General features: G+C 28.7%; 1 protein-coding gene across 2 annotated transcripts in view; it reads right to left on the bottom strand.

Moving 5' to 3' along the window:
• tud (tudor domain containing protein) overlaps positions 1–22,667 on the bottom strand; it is a 52,307-nt gene that overhangs the window by 11,637 nt on the left and 18,003 nt on the right. For both annotated transcript variants that reach the window (XM_075310751.1, XM_075310752.1), the window contains exons 3-7: positions 18,941–19,192; positions 7,113–7,271; positions 6,495–7,031; positions 2,968–3,028; positions 42–2,891 (exon numbers count right to left, since the gene is read on the bottom strand). In XM_075310751.1, coding sequence (XP_075166866.1) covers positions 42–2,891; positions 2,968–3,028; positions 6,495–7,031; positions 7,113–7,271; positions 18,941–19,192 — 3,859 coding nt within the window. The remainder of the gene's footprint in view (positions 1–41; positions 2,892–2,967; positions 3,029–6,494; positions 7,032–7,112; positions 7,272–18,940; positions 19,193–22,667) is intronic.

Raw genomic sequence — 22,667 nt, forward strand, 5'->3', positions numbered from 1 at the left:
TAGTCAGCACAAAGAAAAAATACACAAACTAGAAAACAAACCTGGACAAATTTCAGTAATCAAGCCTTCTGTCTTCAAAGTTTCCTTTAGCGATACCTTATTCACAATAACATTAACAAAATACAAATCACTTTGGCTATTCTTTTCAATGTATTCACATTGTAATGTGATACCATGAGGTAAATATTTATCCATTCGATCAATGATATACAAGTGATCATAGTTGGAAACAATGCCATCGAATCCACACAAATAGGCCATTATGGGATATTCAGAGAATTTCTTTTCCACAGGCCATATATCCTCAGAGGTAACGGTGTACATGTTACCAAAATCAACAAAATGTACTTTGTACTTGCGTAACATTTGATTACAGGCCACAACGCGAGCCCGATAGATAATGTTGTCCTTACGTTGACGGGCCATTACATAGGAGCCAACACGCAATTGCAATTGTTGCAATGGTAATTTGCTATAGAACTGTTGGATTTCTTTCATAAAACGCTCAAAATCGTTAGATCTCGATTTCAATTGAGTATAGAATTGATGTGGTGATATCCACCATGATATAATGACATCTTCACGGCATGGTGTATCCAATTGTTTTACGGGGAATGCTTTATTTAGGGGAACAAAATTGTGTACGGATTGTTGGGCTGGTGCCTTGTCCTTTGGAGCAGCTGTATTATTTTCTTGAGATTTCTTAGATGTTTCACTGGCAGTATCAGTGGATTTTTTGGAAGTTTCACTGCCATTGAAAGATTTATTTTGTTGAGATTTCTGCTGTTGTTGTTGTTGTTGATTGTTGTTATTTGCATTTGCCACAGGCTTCTGTGAAAATCCTTGTGGGGCATTTTGAGGCCTTTGTTGTTTTTGTTGTTGCTGCTGTTGATTCTTGTGTTTATTTTGGAATCTTGGCGGAGTATTGGAGGATATTGATTTATTATGACTATAATTACTAGCCGTGCTTCGTTTATCACTTCCTATGGAATTATTGGAACTGGGCAAATGTTGTTGTTGCTGCTGCTGCTGTTGCTTATTGGGATAATTTTTGTAGTAATTATGTTTACGTTGCTGCTGCTGCTGATTTTGATGATTGCCATGTTGTTGATTTTGGTTTCTAAACTCACTAGAAGTGGATCGTGAATCTCTGGTATCAGTCATTGAACTATGCGAACTATTTTTATCCCACTCTGTAGTAGACATGGAGCCCTGATAGCTTTGATTATGCCGTTGATTTTGTTGTGGCTTTTGTTTATTTTGTTGTTGTTGTTGCATACGCAATTCTTCACTATGAACTGTAGTCGAATTTAATATATGACCCCCTTTGCCCTTGCTGCTGGAATGTACCGAAGTAACATCGGTGGACGATGCTATTGAAGGTGTCTTGTGATGGCCATTTTCCCCCAAAGATTTTGGATGATGATTGCTATTCAAATTGAAATCTTCCTTTTCCAATGATAGATACTGTTCAAAGGGCATGGACAATTTATACAATTTCTTCATGACATTCAAATCTTTGGTACAAAGATTAACAAGATTTACACCGTCGGGTTGTATGCGAAATACTTTGACAGTAAATGATCTACGCTCCCGATTCGATTCTTCGGCCAACATTTCAAATTGTGTTGTGGCCAAGGCTTTGTTTAATTCGTTGTTTTCGAAACCCTTAAGGCAACATTGTACCGCCTGACGTGGCAACTTCAAATGTTTCTCCGCTATGGTACTCAAGAGATTTTTGGTTACTTGTTGTTCATAGCCAAAATCAACATGTCTCACAATAATTGCTGTAGCATCGGCTCTCATGACCTCAGCACGATACCATTCATTCTCGTATTTCACTATACAAGGAGCTCCCAAGGGCAAATGATTGGGAACATTTTGATTTTTATTGTAGTACAAAAACATATCGTCCATTAGCTTTTCAAACATGGGTATGTTGTCAACTTTTTGAACATAGAAATTCTTGGGAGAATCGATATAACGAATTTCCACTATCTCATTGGATCTTAAGGGTTCAGCCTTGGCATAGACCAAACGGGTCTTCTGTATTTGCTTCAGGACATGCAGAATATTTTTATCCTGCAAATAAAGTTCACAATATTGAACCAAGGGTGGACCTTCCAATGGCATAACTTTTAATTTGCAATTCTTATAGATAACCAACTCCCTGAAGGCCTTCTTTAAACTGTCATCTATGGGCTCTAGCTCCTTATGACTGGACAGGGAAAAACGTATGGCAAAAGCTTTGTATTTCAAAAATTCATCGGGTATTTCATATAAATCACTATAGCGCACAATTTCAGCATTGCCATAATCGATATAGGCTACCTTACAGGCGGGTGGTTCAACGCCCGTTATTAAGGCCCTATACAATTGGCCATCTTCAGAGTAACGTGCTATACATGCCGTCCCAAGCATGGGTTTGTCGGTAAACTCTTTCAATTCCACCTTTTCGATACGGTTCATCATGTCGGTTAGATCATCTTGATGCGACATTAATTGGACGGAAAATAGGAAGGGACCATTTTCGACAAAACTAACACTGACATCATACACTTGACCGACAACCAAATGATTTGATTTGAATGTAGCCGGCGATGTACGTCTTGGCGGTGAAAGTGGAGTTGTTACAGTCGCTGTATGGGGTACACCACTTATGGTACTGAGGGATTGTTGTTGGTGCGAAAGATGTTGGTGTGCCTGTGGTGGTGGAGGTCTTTGGTAGCGTGCATTATATACATTAAATTGTGGCACAGAGTTTGGCATAATACCAGGCAAACCATTGTAGCTGGCGGGTGTGGCAGTGACTAATGACTGATGATGTGGTTGTTGTGGTTGGGAAAAATGAAGACCCGTAAAAGGAATGCGATTGTTTTGTACATGAATGCCTAAAAGAAATACAATGCATTTTTAAATAAAAGTCTTAATGAAATAGAGATTTTCAGATATGCTGGTAATAGTTACCTTGCATCATTGATCGTAAGTTACCAATGGATTGTGGCATACGTGGTTGAACTGGTCCAGACTGGAAGAGAAAAACAATGTATTAGTTTCAAAGGAAGGAAGTGTTAGGGTCGCAAGAGCTGTAGATAATCACCTAAAACAAGACGAAATTTTATTTTGAGCCTAATTTTGTGCAGCAAACACACATTTGTTTAGTGTGATATTTTACAATGTTTCCGATAGCTCAGACGACATTTTTCGAAATACACGAGTACAAACAAGAAAACTTGCTAATATTCATTGGAATAATATTTGTGCAAAGCAAGTACATTTTTTTTGGTTTAGATTCAGAGAGAAACGCATGGGTCTTACAAGGGAGAGTATAATAGTTGAGGCAGCAATTCCAATCCATTTCAACCTATTTCTATAGGGTGGTGAATATTTATTTTAGGAATTCTAATCTAACGATATTTTTTGGGTGTATAAATATGTGCCGGGAGAATTTACTCACAATGGCTCGTATGAAATGACACGAAAATTTAAATTTTTAAAGAAATTGAATTTTGTCTATAGCAAAAATTTTGTCAAAAGTGAAGATGGTGGAGCGGTAGGCATTGTAGGGTAATTTATGTATTAATGATTAGTATTGATAACTTTACAATTACTATTAATGTATTACTACTTTTAAGAACAATTTTGACAAAATTTTCTATAGAAATAAAATTTTGACAAAATTTGCTATAGAAATAAAATTTTGACAAAATTTTATTTCTATAGAAATAAAATTTTTGACAATAGAAATACAATTCTGACAAAATTTTCTATAGAAATAAAATTTTGACAAAATTTTCTATAGAAATAAAATTTTGACAAAATTTTCTATAGAAATAAAATTTTGACAAAATTTTCTATAGAAATAAAATTTTGACAAAATTTTCTATAGAAATAAAATTTTGACAAAATTTTCTATAGAAATAAAATTTTGACAAAATTTTCTATAGAAATAAAATTTTGACAAAATTTTCTATAGAAATAAAATTTTGACAACATTTTCTACAGAAATAAAATTTTGACAAAATTTTCTATAGAAATAAAATTTTGACAAAATTTTCTGTAGAAATAAAATTTTGACAAAATTTTCTATAGAAATAAAATTTTGACAAAATTTTCTATAGTAATAAAATTTTGACAAAATTTAGTATAGAAATAAAATTTTGACAAAATTTTGTATAGAAATAAAATTTTGACAAAATTTTGTATAGAAATAAAATTTTCTATAGAAATAAATTTTTGACAAAATTTACTATAGAAATAAAATTTTGACAAAATTTTTTTATATAATTAAATTTGGAAAAAATTTTCTATAGAAATAACATTTTTACAAAATTTTCTACAGAAATAAAATTTTGACAAAATTTTCTATAGAAATAAAATTTCATTTCTCTAGGAAATTTTGTCAAAATTTCATTTCTATAGGAAATTTTGTCAAAATTTCATTTCTATAGAAAATTTTGTCAAAATTTTATTTCTATAGAAAATTTTGTCAACATTTTATTTCTATAGAAAATATTGTCAAAATTTTATTTCAATAGAAACTTTTGCCAAAATTTTATTTCTATGGAAAATGTTGACAAAATTTTATTTCTATAGAAAATTTTGATAAAATTCCATTTCTATAGAAAATTTTGTCAAAATTTTATTTCTATAGAAAATTGTGTCAAAATTTTATTTCTATAGAAAATTTTGTCAATTTTTATTTCTATAGATAATTTTGTCAAAATTTTACTTCTATAGTAAATTTTGTCAAAAATTTATTTCTATAGAAAATTTTATTTCTATACAAAATTTTGTCAAAATTTTATTTTTATAGAAAATTTTGTCAAAATTTTATTTCTATACAAAATTTTGTCAAAATTTTATTTCTATACAAAATTTTGTCAAAATTTTATTTCTATAGAAAATTTTGTCAAAATTTTATTTCTATAGAAAATTTTATCAAAATTTTATTTCTATAGAAAATTTTGTCCAATTTTTTTTTCTATAGAAAATGTTGTCAAAATTTTATTTCTATAGTAAATTTTGTCAAAATTTCATTTCTATAGAAAATTTTTATAAAATTTCATTTCTATAGAAAATTTTGATAAAATTTCATTTCTATAGAAAATTTTGTCAAAATTTTATTTCTATAGAAAATTTTGTTAAAAATTTTATTTCTATAGAAAATTTTGTCAAAATTTTATTTCTATAGAAAATGTTGTCAAAATTTTATTTCTATAGAAAAATTTGTCAAAATTTTATTTCTATAGAAAATTTTGTCAAAATTTTATTTATAGAAAATTTTATTTGTATAGAAACGTTTGTCAAAATTTTATTTGTATAGAAAATTTTATTTCTATAGAAAATTTTGTCCAATTTTATTTTTATAGAAAATTTTGTCAAAATTGTATTCTATAGAAAATTTTGTCAAAATTTTATTTCTATAGAAAATTTTGTCAAAACGGCTACTGTTGTTTTGTAAACTTTTTCTGTAAAAGTACCCAAAACATTTTTTGCACTTTTTCTATAACTTTAAGGAAAAATCTCATGAGTTGTAAAGAATCGTCTCTTTGTATTTCTATAGAAAATTTTGTTAAAATTTTATTTCTGTAGAAAATTTTGTCAAAATTTTATTTCGTGTTTGTTGTTGATATTGTTGACCTTGTTATTTTAATTTTTATGATTTTTTATCTCATAATCTCGGCTATAGGTCTATAAATTAAACTTGAAATTGTTGGTTTCTTGTTTTTTTTATTTTCCGATATTTCGGTTGACTTCGTCAGAAACGTTTTCAAGGCTACAAATTACAAAATTGTACAAAAATTAATTACAAAAATGTCTTGTTACTTCGCTGTCTGTTTTTCTACTGGTGATTACTTTCTCTTGTGTGTTTGTATCGTATGCCGATATATTCTCGCGCAGTTCTCAATATCTTTCTTATAATTTATTTCTATAGAAAATTTTGTCAACATTTTATTTTATAGAAAATTTTCTCAAAATTTTATTTCTATAGAAAATTTTCTCAAAATTTTATTTCTATAGAAAATTTTGTCAAAATTGTATTTCTATAGAAAATTTTTTCAAAATTTCATTTCTATAGAAAATTTTGATAAAATTTCATTTCTATAGAAAATTTTGTCAAAATTTTATTTCTATACAAAATTTTGTCAACACGACTACTGTTGTTTTGTAAACTTTTTCTGTAAAAGAACACAAAAACATTTTTTTCCACTTTTTCTATGACTGTAAAATCTCATGAGTTGTAAGAGTCGTCTCTTTGTTTCTAATTGTAAATCCATAATGCCTTCAATTCAATGTGGTATGCGACAGTGCAATTAAGGAAATTACTACTTCCAACTCCGGAAACCCCTAAATATTTCAACACAATACCATCATATTTACTATTCATATGGCATTTTGTTTAGAAATTTTACATCTGTGAATCATTTGAATCCACACAAATTATCAAAAAATAAATAGAAAAATATGTGTAGTTTTTCCACAACACTTACCATCATAATACTTCGCATATTACCATGCTGAGCTGCTGCAGCCATATGCATATGCTGTTGTTGGTGTTGCAAATGCGGATGTTGCAATTGCTGTAGACGAGCCGATAGTGGAGTCCCAGCAGGAATTTGTTCGCGCATCTGTGGCTGATGACTTACACCTGTTGCTCCAATGCCAATTTTGTTGGAAGCAGCCGCAGCTGCTGCGGCCACACCAACCACTCCATTGTTATTATTGGCAGCAGGCGTCTTGTGTTGTATTGGCATCTGATGATTATGATTTTTGTTGTAATAATTATTATTGTTATTATTTGTGGTCTTATTACTACTAGGATTATTCGTATTCATATTTAGTGTTGACATATTATTATTGTTGAGAACAGCCGCAGCAGATGTTTGGGGATTTGGTTTAAAAATTTTCATAAAATTTTCAAATAATAAATCGTTGGTAATGGGTGCACCCATTTTCTTCTGATGTATTAGAAATTCAGCAATATTGAAGTCTTTCCATTTCATTGTAATGAATTTAAATTGATTAAACTATTAAAATAAAATAATTACGATTTCGATTAGATTCTCATTAGAATTGCTGGTTTGTTTGTAATGTTATGGCGCACTTACTTCCTTTATAATGGAAACTTCTACTGTATGATGGGAAATCATGCGTGTCAATTCATCCAATTGTGATTTCTTCCAATCTTCGCAAATACCCAAAACTATGTATTGTGAAGACATAGCTGGTATATTCATCAATTGTTCGGGTTGTTGTGGAAATAGCAACTGTAATGAGAACGGCAAACAAATTATAAAATCAATCAAATGATCATTAGCACAATTATATCTATGTCTATCGAAAGATTAAATTAATCAATTAAGTAACGCGGAGAAAAACCTTCAAATGTTTAAAAAAAAATAAAAATAATGACTAAGTAGGTGTGTGTAGCTAGAAATTTGGAAACTGTATTTCTAGATTTTTTTCCTCCGACTTAAATTTAATTTTTTTTAATAATAAAATTTAAGTTTTTTGATATGTGGCATTGAAAGACTATGGCCAAATGGACCTATGGGTGTAACATTGAGAGTTGATTGACTGATTCAGCTTCTGAACGCTTTTACTTACGCCAAAACGAAATCAGGACTAAAGAACTGCTGATAGAGTAAGACGAGTTGGCCCATTCAGAATTCTTACCACACTACAGAACGGTAAGAATTCTGAATGGCGCCAACTGAGTTGAAGGAGATAAGATAAATAAATAATTGAGTCAATTACTACCTTTGCAAGCACTTTACCCTTTTCAAGTCATAACGTTCCAAGTTGAGCACTAGACCCACCTCTAAATATGCTCGAAGTGAGCTTGGAAAGGCAATTTACCAGGCAAACCGATATGAAGTGAGCGTCAAGATACAAATGTCTCGATAGCGTGGATTATCCCACCTCAGTAATGCTGGTGACATTTCTGAATGTTTCAAAGCTTCTCTAAATGGTTTCACTGCAATGTAGAACGCCGTTCGGACTCGGCTATAAAAAGGAGGTCCCACGTGATTGAGCTTAACATAGAATTTGGCAGCACTCAGTGATAAGAGAGAAATGTTCACCACTGTGGTATCACAATGGACTGAATAGTCTAAGTGAGCCTGAAATATCGGGCTGCCACTATACCTAACCCAACCTAATGCTTCACGACTTAAAAAAAAAGGATTTATACTCCGTCATAATTATAAAAATATGTTATTATCTTGGAATTTTAAAACTGACATATTGTACAAAAGTCTATTGTGTTAATTTTATCTTACTTTTAATTTGAAGTTTATTACGTCAAATCTTGATTATAATTATTGTAGCACACACACATTACCCTTTTTGTCTTCCCAATGCATACGACATCGAAATTATCGCATTTACATTGAGGATGACGACAACATAGTGGCATTCGTTGCCATTTAAAGTTTGGTTTCATGCAATCTCAGAGTGGGTGCATAAAATCTATGGCGCAAGTATTTTTTGTTGCTCAACGTGGCTTGTTTCCTCCTATTTCTTTGTCACATACCATTGCCAATCATTTTTGTCGGAAGTTTTGAATTTCATTAAGGGGAAAAAATTTTCAGTTAGCCACATATGGATGTGTACCTAAAAATTTTATACAATGTGGCCACTGAGCAAGCAATATGAAATAGAATAAAATATTTCCAACTATTTTATTCAATGCAATCTATATATAATCACAAGTTAATTGTTTTTATTCGTCTTTGTATTGTTTAGGAACTTTATATCAATCTATATTGTAACGTTGAAGCAAAAAGTGAAATAGAATAAAATGTTTCCAACTATCCAAAGCAACCTACATATAATCACATATAATTATTTTTATTTGTCTTAGTACACAGAAAAAAAATCACGAAAATTTTTCCAACTAAAGTCTTAAGTGAGTTGTAAAAAATATTCAATTCAATATTTAATTGATTCAACAAATTTTTCAATTGAAACAAAAATCAAATTGAATCAATTAATTTTTTAATTTATACTATCATTTCTCTGGTTAAAGACATTTCTATTAAAAAATGTAATTGGATCAATTAATTTAGTGATTGAATCAGAAACAATTTTTTTGTGTGTATTGTGTAGCAGGGATGGAAAATACAATTTTTAAGAAAGTACAAAAAATGTATTTTTTTGAGCCAAAAAGTACTTGTCACTAAATTTCAACAAAAATTCCATTGGAAGATTATTGCCAAGAGCTCCTTTAGACTGAATTTTAAAGAAACTAATAATGAATTTTGAAGAAAACTTACAAGGACTAGTATTGTAATCACGGTTGCCACAGTTGTACTTCATGGTAGAGGTGTGCGCGTGACACGAAATTCTCTTGACACACGGGTGCATCACGTGAGTCGTGAACAAAATCTAAAGCAACTCTCTCTCTGAATGGGACTAAAACAGATATGTCGTGCGTGAGAATTAAAATCGGTTCGTGAATGTGCGTGAATATAATCAAGGTTTAATTCACACTCGTATGTGAACTGAAATTAATTTAGCTCTCAAACTGTATTCTATATTTTAATTTTGTTTATCTTTGCTGATATCAGTTTGGAAAATATCGTGGGTCTCGTCAATTTATCGTGAATCACGTGAATTGTCGTGAATCGTGCGTGAACGTGAGTCTTTAAAAGTAGTTCGTGCGTGAGTACAGGGTTTCATTTCGTGAATGTACGTGAGTGGGATTGGCTACCACTCGTGTCGTGCGTGAGCGTGCGTGAATAAATATTTTGCTTCGTGAATGTGCGTGAGTGTGAGAGAAATTTCAGTCACGCGCACACCTCTACTTCATGGTACTTCATAAATTTTCTGTAGATAAATAAAAATAAATTTCTAAAGAAATACAATTTTGACAAAATTTTCTATAGAAATAAAATTTTGACAAAATTTTCTATAGAAATAAAATTTTGACAAAATTTTCTATAGAAATAAAATTTTGACAAAATTTTCTATAGGAATAAAATTTTGACAAGATTTTCTATAGAAATAAAATTTTGACAAAATTTTCTATAGAAATAAAATTTTGACAAAATTTTCTATAGAAATAAAATTTTGACAAAATTTTCTATGGAAATAAAATTAACATTTTTTTTACCGATTTGCATTTCTACCGATTTGCACACTTGGCAGTAGTACAGCCAGTACAATTAGATTCCTCGTGCAAAATTTTAAGCAAAACTTTGGCTTCTTTCTGCAGAACCAAAGTTTTGCTTAAGGAGTCTAATTAGTAGTACAGTCAAGTGTGCAATATTTGGTGGAGATCGGTTCAGATTTACATAGCTCCCACATATACATATCTATTGTCCGATATACTTACATGGCCACCGGAAACTAAATGTTCACTCTGAGACCACAGTTTTACTCCGATTTAATTGATGCACAGGTAGCAAAATTAACATTCTAGCTACACATGCCGAGTTTGATTGAAATCGGTTCAGATTTAGATATATGCCTCATATATATCTTGCGCCCGATATGCACTTATATGGCTTCAGAAGCCAGACTTTTTCTCTGATTTCCTTCAAATTTTGCACAAGAAGTATATTTGATAGTGTCGTCAAGTGTGCCGAGTTTGATTTAAATCGGTTCCGATTTAGTTATACCCCCAATTTAAACCTTAAACCTTAATAACCTTTGAACTAATTGTGATATCATTGACTTTTATTGATTTTTGCAGGGTAAATTGCTTTAAGAAATATTGCTGAATATACAATTCCCAAAATTGGTATCAAAAATTCCCAAAATCCCAAAGTAGGGGATTTTGGAGAGTAGTTGGAAAAACGTTATTTTTGTAATTTGCATATTTCTCAGCTGTTTATTGCATATTTCTCAGCTGTTTATTGGTTACGACAGAAAGAATGTATGTGCCTTTTTCCAAAAAAATGGTCAAATTTCGATTTTTTTTGATATTCTAATTTGTGGACTTTACAACTTTTAATCTAAAGCACAATCCCTACAAAATTCTACGAATGAAGAAAAAAAATTACAAATCCCCTCAAAAATGGAACAAAAAAATAAATTGTGTGGCCCATATCTTTCGAACAGTAAAAGATAAACGCACACGCACGCACGCGAACTTTTTTGTAGAGCTTTACAAGTTTTATACAGCAAAGAAAAAAAATCATCGAAATCGGTTCAAAATTGCGGAGTTGACAGCTAAGACAAAATTTCATACCCCCGAGATGACCAACTTTCAACGCCTACAGGTCAGCCCGTGGACCCACTAGGGATCCACAAATTTGCAACTTTAGAGGAAAACACCTCAGCTCTCATACATCTATTGATATATTTGTGCGTTCAAAAGTTGCATAATTATTAAAAAAAAAAAAAACATTTGGAACCATCGTGTATTGGTAGATTATTTTTGTCTGAAGCTTCGACCGTGACTGTAATGGTTCGCATTATTTTTGTACGCGATCGATATAGAAAGAACACAATTGTCGTCTTCATCTTCAATGGCAACCTTCAGAGCCTGACCAAGGCCCATAGCTCTCCAAAAGTGGATGAGGCAGCAAAACCAATTCTGAAACATTTTGTTTATTCAGGGATCCAGAATCTGTGTATGACTCCTGCTAACTCATACACTCTTAGGGCAGACAAATATTTGACCAAAAGGAGTGACAAATATTTCACCAAAAGCATTTTTGAAATATCTGGGATACCATTTTAGGAAAACACTCCTATCTTGATGTTATAAAGGGTGATTCTTTTGAGGTTAGGATTTTCATGCATTAGTATTTGACAGATCACGTGGGATTTCAGACATGGTGTCAAAGAGAAAGATGCTCAGTATGCTTCGACATTTCATCATGAATAGACTTACTAACGAGCAACGCTTGCAAATCATTGAATTTTATTACCAAAATCAGTGTTCGGTTCGAAATGTGTTTCGCGCTTTACGTCCGATTTATGGTCTACATAATCGACCAAGTGAGCAAACAATTAATGCGATTGTGACCAAGTTTCGCACTCAGTTTACTTTATTGGACATTAAACCAACCACACGAATGCGTACAGTGCGTACAGAAGAGAATATTGCGTCTTTTTCTGAGAGTGTTGCTGAAGACCGTGAAATGTCGATTCGTCGCCGTTCGCAGCAATTGGGTTTGTGTTATTCGACCACATGGAAGATTTTACGCAAAGATCTTGGTGTAAAACCGTATAAAATACAGCTCGTGCAAGAACTGAAGCCGAACGATCTGCCACAACGTCGAATTTTCAGTGAATGGGCCCTAGAAAAGTTGGCAGAAAATCCGCTTTTTTATCGACAAATTTTGTTCAGCGATGAGGCTCATTTCTGGTTGAATGGCTACGTAAATAAGCAAAATTGCCGCATTTGGAGTGAAGAGCAACCAGAAGCCGTTCAAGAACTGCCCATGCATCCCGAAAAATGCACTGTTTGGTGTGGTTTGTACGCTGGTGGAATCATTGGACCGTATTTTTTCAAAGATGCTGTTGGACGCAACGTTACGGTGAATGGCGATCGCTATCGTTCGATGCTAACAAACTTTTTGTTGCCAAAAATGGAAGAACTGAACTTGGTTGACATGTGGTTTCAACAAGATGGCGCTACATGCCACACAGCTCGCGATTCTATGGCCATTTTGAGGGAAAACTTCGGAGAACAATTCATCTCAAGAAATGGACCGGTAAGTTGGCCACCAAGATCATGCGATTTGACGCCTTTAGACTATTTTTTGTGGGGCTACGTCAAGTCTAAAGTCTACAGAAATAAGCCAGCAACTATTCCAGCTTTGGAAGACAACATTTCCGAAGAAATTCGGGCTATTCCGGCCGAAATGCTCGAAAAAGTTGCCCAAAATTGGACTTTCCGAATGGACCACCTAAGACGCAGCCGCGGTCAACATTTAAATGAAATTATCTTCAAAAAGTAAATGTCATGGACCAATCTAACGTTTCAAATAAAGAACCGATGAGATTTTGCAAATTTTATGCGTTTTTTTTTTAAAAAAAGTTATCAAGCTCTTAACAAATCACCCTTTATTTCGAGTATGAGCTAAAAATCTTCGCTGGTTTGACTGTGGTGACGAATTCTTCTTTTTATTTCAGTCAAATATTTGCCCATTGTGACCATACCGTTAGACTTATTAATATTCTCATGTTGTCAGTCAGGTGAAGTTTGCAAAAAAAAAAAAAAGACGGATAACAAGATAATCAATCACTTCTGGTTCGGCTCCGGCCGAAAGTATGCTAAATAGTGGAGCCCCAACATTCTTGTGGTCACAGCTTTTGGTGTTCGGTGGTAAATTATGTATGAGAGCTCAAAAGCAATCATCCAATAATAAAAAGATTTCATATTGGTAGACTATCATCATGTGGAGGCTGGGACCCTGAGGTCTGTGACATTTTTACTACGTTGGTTTAGGTGGTATAGGGGCAGCCCGTTATTTCAGGCTCCCATAGATTACTTTATGTTTAAATCAATCGCAGGGAACCTCAATGTTATAGCCGAGTCCGAACGAGATGTCACATTAGTCATGAGACCTCTTACAAGTTTGACACTCAATGTATTTGGTTCGGCACGAACAAGAGATTCCTAGTTTTTATTTTTAGATAACATTAGCCAAAACATTTGAAAGGGCTTTTTTTGGCAGCTAAATTCTGTAATTCACGAAGACGGGAAGGATAACATACCGATGGAATAATCAAGTTGCGACAAGTTTCAAGCTGTCGAACAGTGTAGAATATTCAAGTCAACTAAAACTCTAAAGATTCTCCATATTATAAAAAATTGGTTGTCAAAAAAAAAAAACACAGCCTGCCTTTTTAAACTATGTCGATACTGATAATTACCAAAGTTCATACTATAAAAACAAAAGCAAAAAAATAGTATTTGATCTATTTCTTTCAAAATACCTATGTTATGTTATGGCATATTTTAAACCATTAAAGGTAATTAAAAGGTTTCGATAACAACAATACGACAGACCATGTTTCCGAAACTACTTAAAACATAAAAGCATTAAAGATATTCAAAAAAGGCCATTGAAAGTTCGATTTTCATAATCAAAATGCTCACACGACAAACGAAGGTGCAATCAATATGTTCACGTCACATACAATCACCCAATACGATATAATTGTGAACAGCAAAGATATATACAAAAGCACTAGAAAAGAGCAGACTTAACTAAACAGTACACAATACGAATATTAATTAATAATTGAGTCGATGATGCATAACAGCAACTATTTACACACATCGGCTATATGAGACGAACGAACACAATCAATCAATTGTTACTAAATTTAAAGTCAAGCTGTAAATATGATAATCCGGCAATGATTAATAATAAATTTACAAAAATAGAAACAAACTCTACTCATAGTATCAAACACCAAGAAATTTTCTATAGAAATGAAATTTTGACAAAAATTTCCTATAGAAATGAAATTTTGACAAAAATTTCCTATAGAAATGAAATTTTTATAAAATTTCCTATAGAAATGAAATTTTGACAAAATTTCCTATAGAAATGAAATTTTTATAAAATTTCCTATAGAAATGAAATTTTGACAAAATTTCCTATAGAAATGAAATTTTGACAAAATTTCCTATAGAAATGAAATTTTGACAAAATTTCCTATAGAAATGAAATTTTGACAAAATTTCCTATAGAAATGAAATTTTGACAAAATTTCCTTAGAAATGAAATTCTGACTAAATTTCCTATAGAAATGAAATTTTGACAAAATTTCTTATAGAAACGAAATTTTGACAAAATTTATTATAGGAATCAAATTTTGACAAAATTTACTATAGAAATGAAAATTTGACAAAATTTCCTATAGAAAAATGAAATTTTGACAAAGTTTCCTATAGAAAAATGAAATTTTGACAAAATTTCTTATAGAAATGAAATTTTGACAAAATTTCCTATAGAAATGAAATTTTGACAAAATTTCCTATAGAAATGAAATTTTGACAAAAATTTCCTATAGAAATGAAATTTTGACAAAAATTTCCTATAGAAATGAAATTTTGACAAAAATTTCCTATAGAAATGAAATTTTGACAAAATTTCCTATAGAAATGAAATTTTTATAAAATTTCCTATAGAAATGAAATTTTGACAAAATTTCCTATAGAAATGAAATTTTGACAAAATTTCCTATAGAAATGAAATTTTGACAAAATTTCCTATAGAAATGAAATTTTGACAAAATTTCCTTAGAAATGAAATTTTGACTAAATTTCCTATAGAAATGAAATTTTGACAAAATTTCTTATAGAAACGAAATTTTGACAAAATTTATTATAGGAATCAAATTTTGACAAAATTTACTATAGAAATGAAATTTTGACAAAATTTCCTATAGAAAAATGCAATTTTGACAAAATTTATTATAGAAATTGAAATTTTGACAAAATTTCCTATAGAAATGAAATTTTGACAAAATTTCCTATAGAAATGAAATTTTGACAAAATTTCCTATAGAAATGAAATTTTGACAAAATTTCCTATAGAAATGAAATTTTGACAAAATTTCCTATAGAAATGAAATTTTGACAACATTTCCTATAGAAATGAAATTTTGACAAAATTTCCTATAGAAATGAAATTTTGACAAAACTTCCTGTAGAAATGAAATTTTGACAAAATTTCCTATAGAAATGAAATTTTGACAAAATTTCCTATAGAAATGAAATTTTGACAAAATTTCCTATAGAAATGAAATTTTGACAAAATTTCCTATAGAAATGAAATTTTGACAAAATTTCCTATAGAAATGAAATTTTGACAAAATTGACAAAATTTCCTATGGAAATGAAATTTTGACAAAATTTCCTAAAGAAATGAAATTTTTCAAAATTTCCAACAGAAATGAAATTTTACAAAATTTCCTATAGAAATGAAATTTTAACAAAATTTCATATAGAAATTAAATTTTGACAAAATTTCCTATAGAAATGAAATTTTGGCAAAATTGACAAAATTTCCTATAGAAATGAAATTTTGACAAAATTTCCTATAGACATGGAATTTTGACAAAATTTCCTATAGAAATGAAATGTTGACAAAATTGACAAAATTTCCTATAGAAATGAAATTTTGACAAAAATTTCCTATTGAAATGAAATTTTGACAAAAATTTCCTATAGAAATGAAATTTTTATAAAATTTCCTATAGAAATGAAATTTTGACTAAATTTCCTATAGAAATGAAATTTTGACAAAATTTCCTATAGAAATGAAATTTTGACAAAATTTCCTATAGAAATGAAATTTTGACAAAATTTCCTATAGAAATGAAATTTTGACAAAATTTCCTATAGAAATGAAATTTTGACAAAATTTCCTATAGAAATGAAATTTTGACAACATTTCCTATAGAAATGAAATTTTGACAAAATTTCCTATAGAAATGAAATTTTGACAAAACTTCCTGTAGAAATGAAATTTTGACAAAATTTCCTATAGAAATGAAATTTTGACAAAATTTCCTATAGAAATGAAATTTTGACAAAATTTCCTATAGAAATGAAATTTTGACAAAATTTCCTATAGAAATGAAATTTTGACAAAATTTCCTATAGAAATGAAATTTTGACAAAATTTCCTATAGAAATGAAATTTTGACAAAATTGACAAAATTTCCTATGGAAATGAAATTTTGACAAAATTTCCTAAAGAAATGAAATTTTTCAAAATTTCCAACAGAAATGAAATTTTACAAAATTTCCTATAGAAATGAAATTTTAACAAAATTTCATATAGAAATTAAATTTTGACAAAATTTCCTATAGAAATGAAATTTTGGCAAAATTGACAAAATTTCCTATAGAAATGAAATTTTGACAAAATTTCCTATAGACATGGAATGTTGACAAAATTTCCTATAGAAATGAAATTTTGACAAAATTTCCTATAGAAATGAAATTTTGCCAAAATTTCCTATAGAAATGAAATTTTGACAAAATTTCCTATAGAAATGAAATTTTGACAAAATTTCCTATAGAAATGAAATTTTGACAAAATTTCCTATAGAAATGAAATTTTGACAAAATTTCCTATAGAAATGAAATTTTGACAAAATTTCCTATAGAAATGAAATTTTGACAAAATTTCCTATAAAAATGAAATTTTGACAAAATTTCCTAAAGAAATGAAATTTTGTCAAAATTTCCAACAGAAATGAAATTTTGACAAAATTTCCTATAGAAATGAAATTTTGACAAAATTTCCTATAGAAATGAAATTTTGACAAAATTTCCTATAGAAATGAAATTTTGACAAAATTTCCTATAGAAATGAAATTTTGACAAAATTTCCTATAGAAATGAAATTTTGACAAAATTTCCTATAGAAATGAAATTTTGACAAAATTTCCTATAGAAATGAAATTTTGACAAAATTTCCTATAGAAATGAAATTTTGACAAAATTTCATATAGAAATGAAATTTTGACAAAATTTCCTATAGAAATGAAATTTTGACAAAATTTCCTATAGAAATGAAATTGTGACAAAATTTCCTATAGAAATGAAATTTTGACAAAATTGACAAAATTTCCTATAGAAATGAAATTTTGACAAATTTTCCTATAGAAATGAAATTTTGACAAAATTTCCTATAGAAATGAAATTTTGACAAAATTTCCTATAGAAATGAAATTTTGACAAAATTTCCTATAGAAATGAAATTTTGACAAAATTTCCTATAGAAATGAAATTTTGACAAAATTTCCTATAGAAATGAAATTTTGACAAAATTTCCTATAGAAATGAAATTTTGACAAAATTTCCTATAGAAATGAAATTTTGACAAAATTTCCTATAGAAATGAAATTTTGACAAAATTTCCTATAGAAATGAAATTTTGGCAAAATTTCCTATAGAAATGAAATTCTGACAAAATTTCTTATAGAAATGAAATTTTGACAAAATTTCCTATAGAAATGAAATTTTGACAAAATTTCCTATAGAAATGAAATTTTGACAAAATTTCCTATAGAAATGAAATTTTGACAAAATTTTCTATAGAAATGAAATTTTGACAAAATTTCCTATAGAAATGAAATTTTGACAAAATTTCCTATAGAAATGAAATTTTGACAAAATTTCCTATAGAAATGAAATTTTGACAAAATTTTCTATAGAAATGAAATTTTGACAAAATTTTCTATAGAAATGAAATTTTGACAAAATTTCCTATAGAAATGAAATTTTGACAAAATTTCCTATAGAAATGAAATTTTGACAAAATTTCCTATAGAAATGAAATTCTGACAAAATTTCCTATAGAAATGAAATTTTGACAAAATTTCCTATAGAAATGAAATTTTGACAAAATTTCCTATAGAAATGAAATTTTGACAAAATTTCCTATAGTAATGAAATTTTGAAAAAATTTCCTAGAGAAATGAAATTTTGACAAAATTTCCTATAGAAATGAAATTTTTGAAAATGTTGTCTATATAAATGAAATTTTGATGAATTTCTTATAGATATGAAATTTTGGCAAAATTCCTACAGAAATAAAATTTTGAGATAAATGAAGAATGGATTTATGGTGAATGCTATATGCCATAAGTTAATATTTTTCTATCGCAACCATTAGCTATAGTGTGTATCTGAAAATCACAAAAATGTATTGGGGTGTGAAAAATGTTTTCAAGTTTTCTACATCGATACCATTTTTTTTATAAAAAAACGCAGTCCGGAATTTCTACTCTATTTTAACAAAGTGTCTTCTATTTTCTTGCTGTTTACAACTAATAAATGCAATTTAATTTATAATTCTTTGTTTTCCCAGTTTACAGTTCATATTGGTGCCATCATTATTACCTAGTTTCCCATATTTGCACATCTAATACAAACACGTATGCACAAAAGTTTTTTTTTGTTACCAATTTAAATAACAAAAGAAATCCGCCATTCATTTACACTTACCTCAAAACTGACCGCTGTGGCAGTGCAGCCGTAATCGATAATATCTAATTCCACTTTTGGTGGTGTTTGTGCTGTTGGGGTGGCTGTGTTGATGACTTTTGTAATGCGTGAACGGACAAATTCAAAATCTGCCGGTGCGGCACCGTTGACACGTTTGTATAGACACATGGCACCCGGTAATAGAAGGGCCTGTTGTCTAGCCACTGGCCATGACGGTTCAATTGTATAGCATGTTGTTAATACCTTTTGCACCTGTAACAAAAAACAAAAAGGTTCACTTTATTAACTATCATATATAAAATTTGTCGCAACAGATTTGATAATGTATTCTATTAATTTGGAAAACGAATGAGTCGAGTCACAAATAATAAATACCAAAAATCTACCAAATTAAAAAAAACTAAAAAAATCATTTATATGGGAAATTTTGTCAAAATTGCATTTCTATAGGAATTTTTTGAAAAAAAATCATTTCTATAGGATTTTTTTTCAAAATTTCATTTCTATAGGATTTTTTTAAATGTCATTTCTATAGGAAATTATCGAAAATTTTCATGTCTACAGGAAAAATTTCATTTTTATAGGAAAATTTTGAAAATTTCAGTTTTTTAAAGACCTGTCAGCATGCTGCTCTCAGAACTGCAACAGGATCCGGGCCAACATCAAACCACAATTAGATGTTGTCAAAGCAGTAAATCCTGGGTTTCTATCGCAGCAATCATCCAAAATACCATCTTATGGATAGACAACCACCACCCAGGAATGTAAGTGTGGGAAGCTACAATAGTACAATAGAGACCTCCAACGACAGACAAGAGTAGTTTTGGCCCAAATGAGATCAGGCAAGTGTGGCCGCCTTAATTCGTCTGCTATAAATGGTGAATAGCAATATAAGACAAATGGTCACCAAAAGCAAGTTTACAAGACCTACTCTTTTTCATTAAAATTCACATAACCAAAACTTAAAGCTGCTGCTCACAAATTCTTTATTTGACGTCTTCAATCGAGATCTAACATTTACATCACTCTGATAATCGATATAGGTTGGATGAAATTTGATAGATCCCGCCATAATTCATAGGCATACATCGAATTGCCATAACTATTTATTAAACACAACAACACTCACGACCTTATTGATCCCATAAGAATATCCAATCTGGCTGTATACAATCGACCTCAATTTCATGCAACAACAATAACAGAATATTATTTATTTAATCAACCAACATCCTTCTGGACAACATGTTATCAACATATTATCGCTCAAAATATTGGAGCTTTTCACAAAAGACCGCCCATATTGACACACATCCATTGATGACAATCAGAAAAGCAACATAGACTGCATAGGTATTTTGACAAAATTTTCTATAGAAGCAAAATTTTGACAAAATTTTCTATAGAAGCAAAATTTTGACAAAATTTTCTATAGAAATAAAATTTTGACAAAATTTTCTATAGAAATAAAATTTTGACAAAATTTTCTATAGAAATAAAATTTTGACAAAATTTTCTATAGAAATACAATTTTGACAAAATTTTCTATAGAAATAAAATTTTGACAAAATTTTCTATAGAAATAAAATTTTGACAAAATTTTCTATAGAAATAAAATTTTGACAAAATTTTCTATAGAAATAAAACTTTGACAAAATTTTCTATAGAAATAAAATTTTGATAAAATTTTCTATAGAAATAAAATTTTGACAAAATTTTCTATAGAAATAAAATTTTGACAAAATTTTCTACAGAAATAAAATTTTGACAAAATTTTCTACAGAAATAAAATTTTGACAAAATTTTCTACAGAAATAAAATTTTGACAAAATTTTCTACAGAAATAAAATTTTGACAAAATTTTCTATAGTAATAAAATTTTGACAAAATTTTCTATAGAAATAAAATTTTGACAAAATTTTCTATAGAAATAAAATTTTTACAAAATTTTCTATAGAAATAAAATTTTGACAAAATTTAGTATAGAAACAAAATTTTGACAAAATTTAGTATAGAAATAAAATTTTGACAAAATTTTCTATATAAATAAACTTTTGACAACATTTTCTATAGAAATAAAATTTTGATAAAATTTTGACAAAATTTTCTATAGAAATAAAATTTTGACAAAATTTAGTATAGAAATAAAATTTTGACATTTTCTATAGAAATACAATTTTGACAAAATTTTCCATAGAAATAAAATTTTGACAACATTTTCTATAGAAATAAAATGTTGACAAAATTTTCTATAGAAATAAAATTTTGACAACATTTTCTATAGAAATACAATTTTGACAAAATTTTCTATAGAAATAAAATTTTGACAAAATTGTCTATAGAAATAAAATTTTGACAACATTTTCTATAGAAATACAATTTTGACAAAATTTTCCATAGAAATAAAATTTTGACAAAATTTTCTATAGAAATACAATTTTGACAAAATTTTCTATAGAAATAAAATTTTGACAAAATTTTCTATAGAAATAAAATTTTGACAAAATTTTCTATAGAAATAAAATTTTGACAAAATTTTCTATAGAAATAAAATTTTGACAAAATTTTCTATAGAAATAAAATTTTGACAAAATTTTCTATCGAAATAAAATTTTGAAAAATTTTCTACAGAAATAAAATTTTGACAAAATTTTCTACAGAAATAAAATTTTGACAAAATTTTCTATAGAAATAAAATTTTGACAAAATTTTCTATAGAAATGAAATTTTGACAACATTTTCTATAGTAATAAAATTTTGACAAAATTTAGTATAGAAATAAAATTTTGACAAAATATAGTATAGAAATTAAATTTTGACAAAATTTTCTATATAAATAAACTTTTGACAACATTTTCTATAGAAATAAAATTTTGATAAAATTTTGACAAAATTGTCTATAGAAATAAAATTTTGACAACATTTTTTATAGAAATACAATTTTGACAAAATTTTCCATAGAAATAAAATTTTGACAACATTTTCTATAGAATTAAAATTTTGACAAAATTTTCTATAGAAATAAAATTTTGACAAAATTTTCTATAGAAATAAAATTTTGACAAAATTTTCTATAGAAATAAAATTTTGACAAAATTTTCTATAGAAATAAAATTTTGACAAAATTTTCTGTAGAAATAAAATTTTGACAAAATTTTCTATAGAAATAAAATTTTGACAAAATTTTCTATAGAAATAAAATTTTGACAAAATTTTCTATAGAAATAAAATTTTGACAAAATTTTCTATAGAAATAAAATTTTGACAAAATTTTCTATAGAAATAAAATTTTGACAAAATTTTCTATAGAAATAAAATTTTGACAAAATTTTCTATAGAAATAAAATTTTGACAAAATTTTCTATAGAAATAAAATTTTGACAAAATTGTCTATAGAAATAAAATTTTGACAAAATTGTCTATAGAAATGAAAATTTGACAAAATAAAATTTTCTTGATAGTTTTTGGTAAATTTTTTTCCAAATTTTGGTAAATATTTTCAGGTAGCTACGATAGGCTTTTAATATCAGCTAACAGTAAGTGAATATATCTTCTCCCTAGTTAACTTGAAGTTCGAACTAGCTTATGGAAAATTTAGGCAAGTTGACAAATAGCTCCATGCTACGGTTTAAGCCTTTGACTACCCAGCAAAAAAAAGTGTCGCCAAAAAAGTAATGAAAATGTTCTTTTTGGATCCAGAAGTGGTGCAAAATTGACGCAGAAGCGA

The sequence above is a fragment of the Haematobia irritans genome, chromosome 5 (genome assembly GCF_050003625.1).
Source record: "Haematobia irritans isolate KBUSLIRL chromosome 5, ASM5000362v1, whole genome shotgun sequence".
NCBI classification, from domain to species: Eukaryota; Metazoa; Arthropoda; class Insecta; order Diptera; family Muscidae; genus Haematobia; species Haematobia irritans.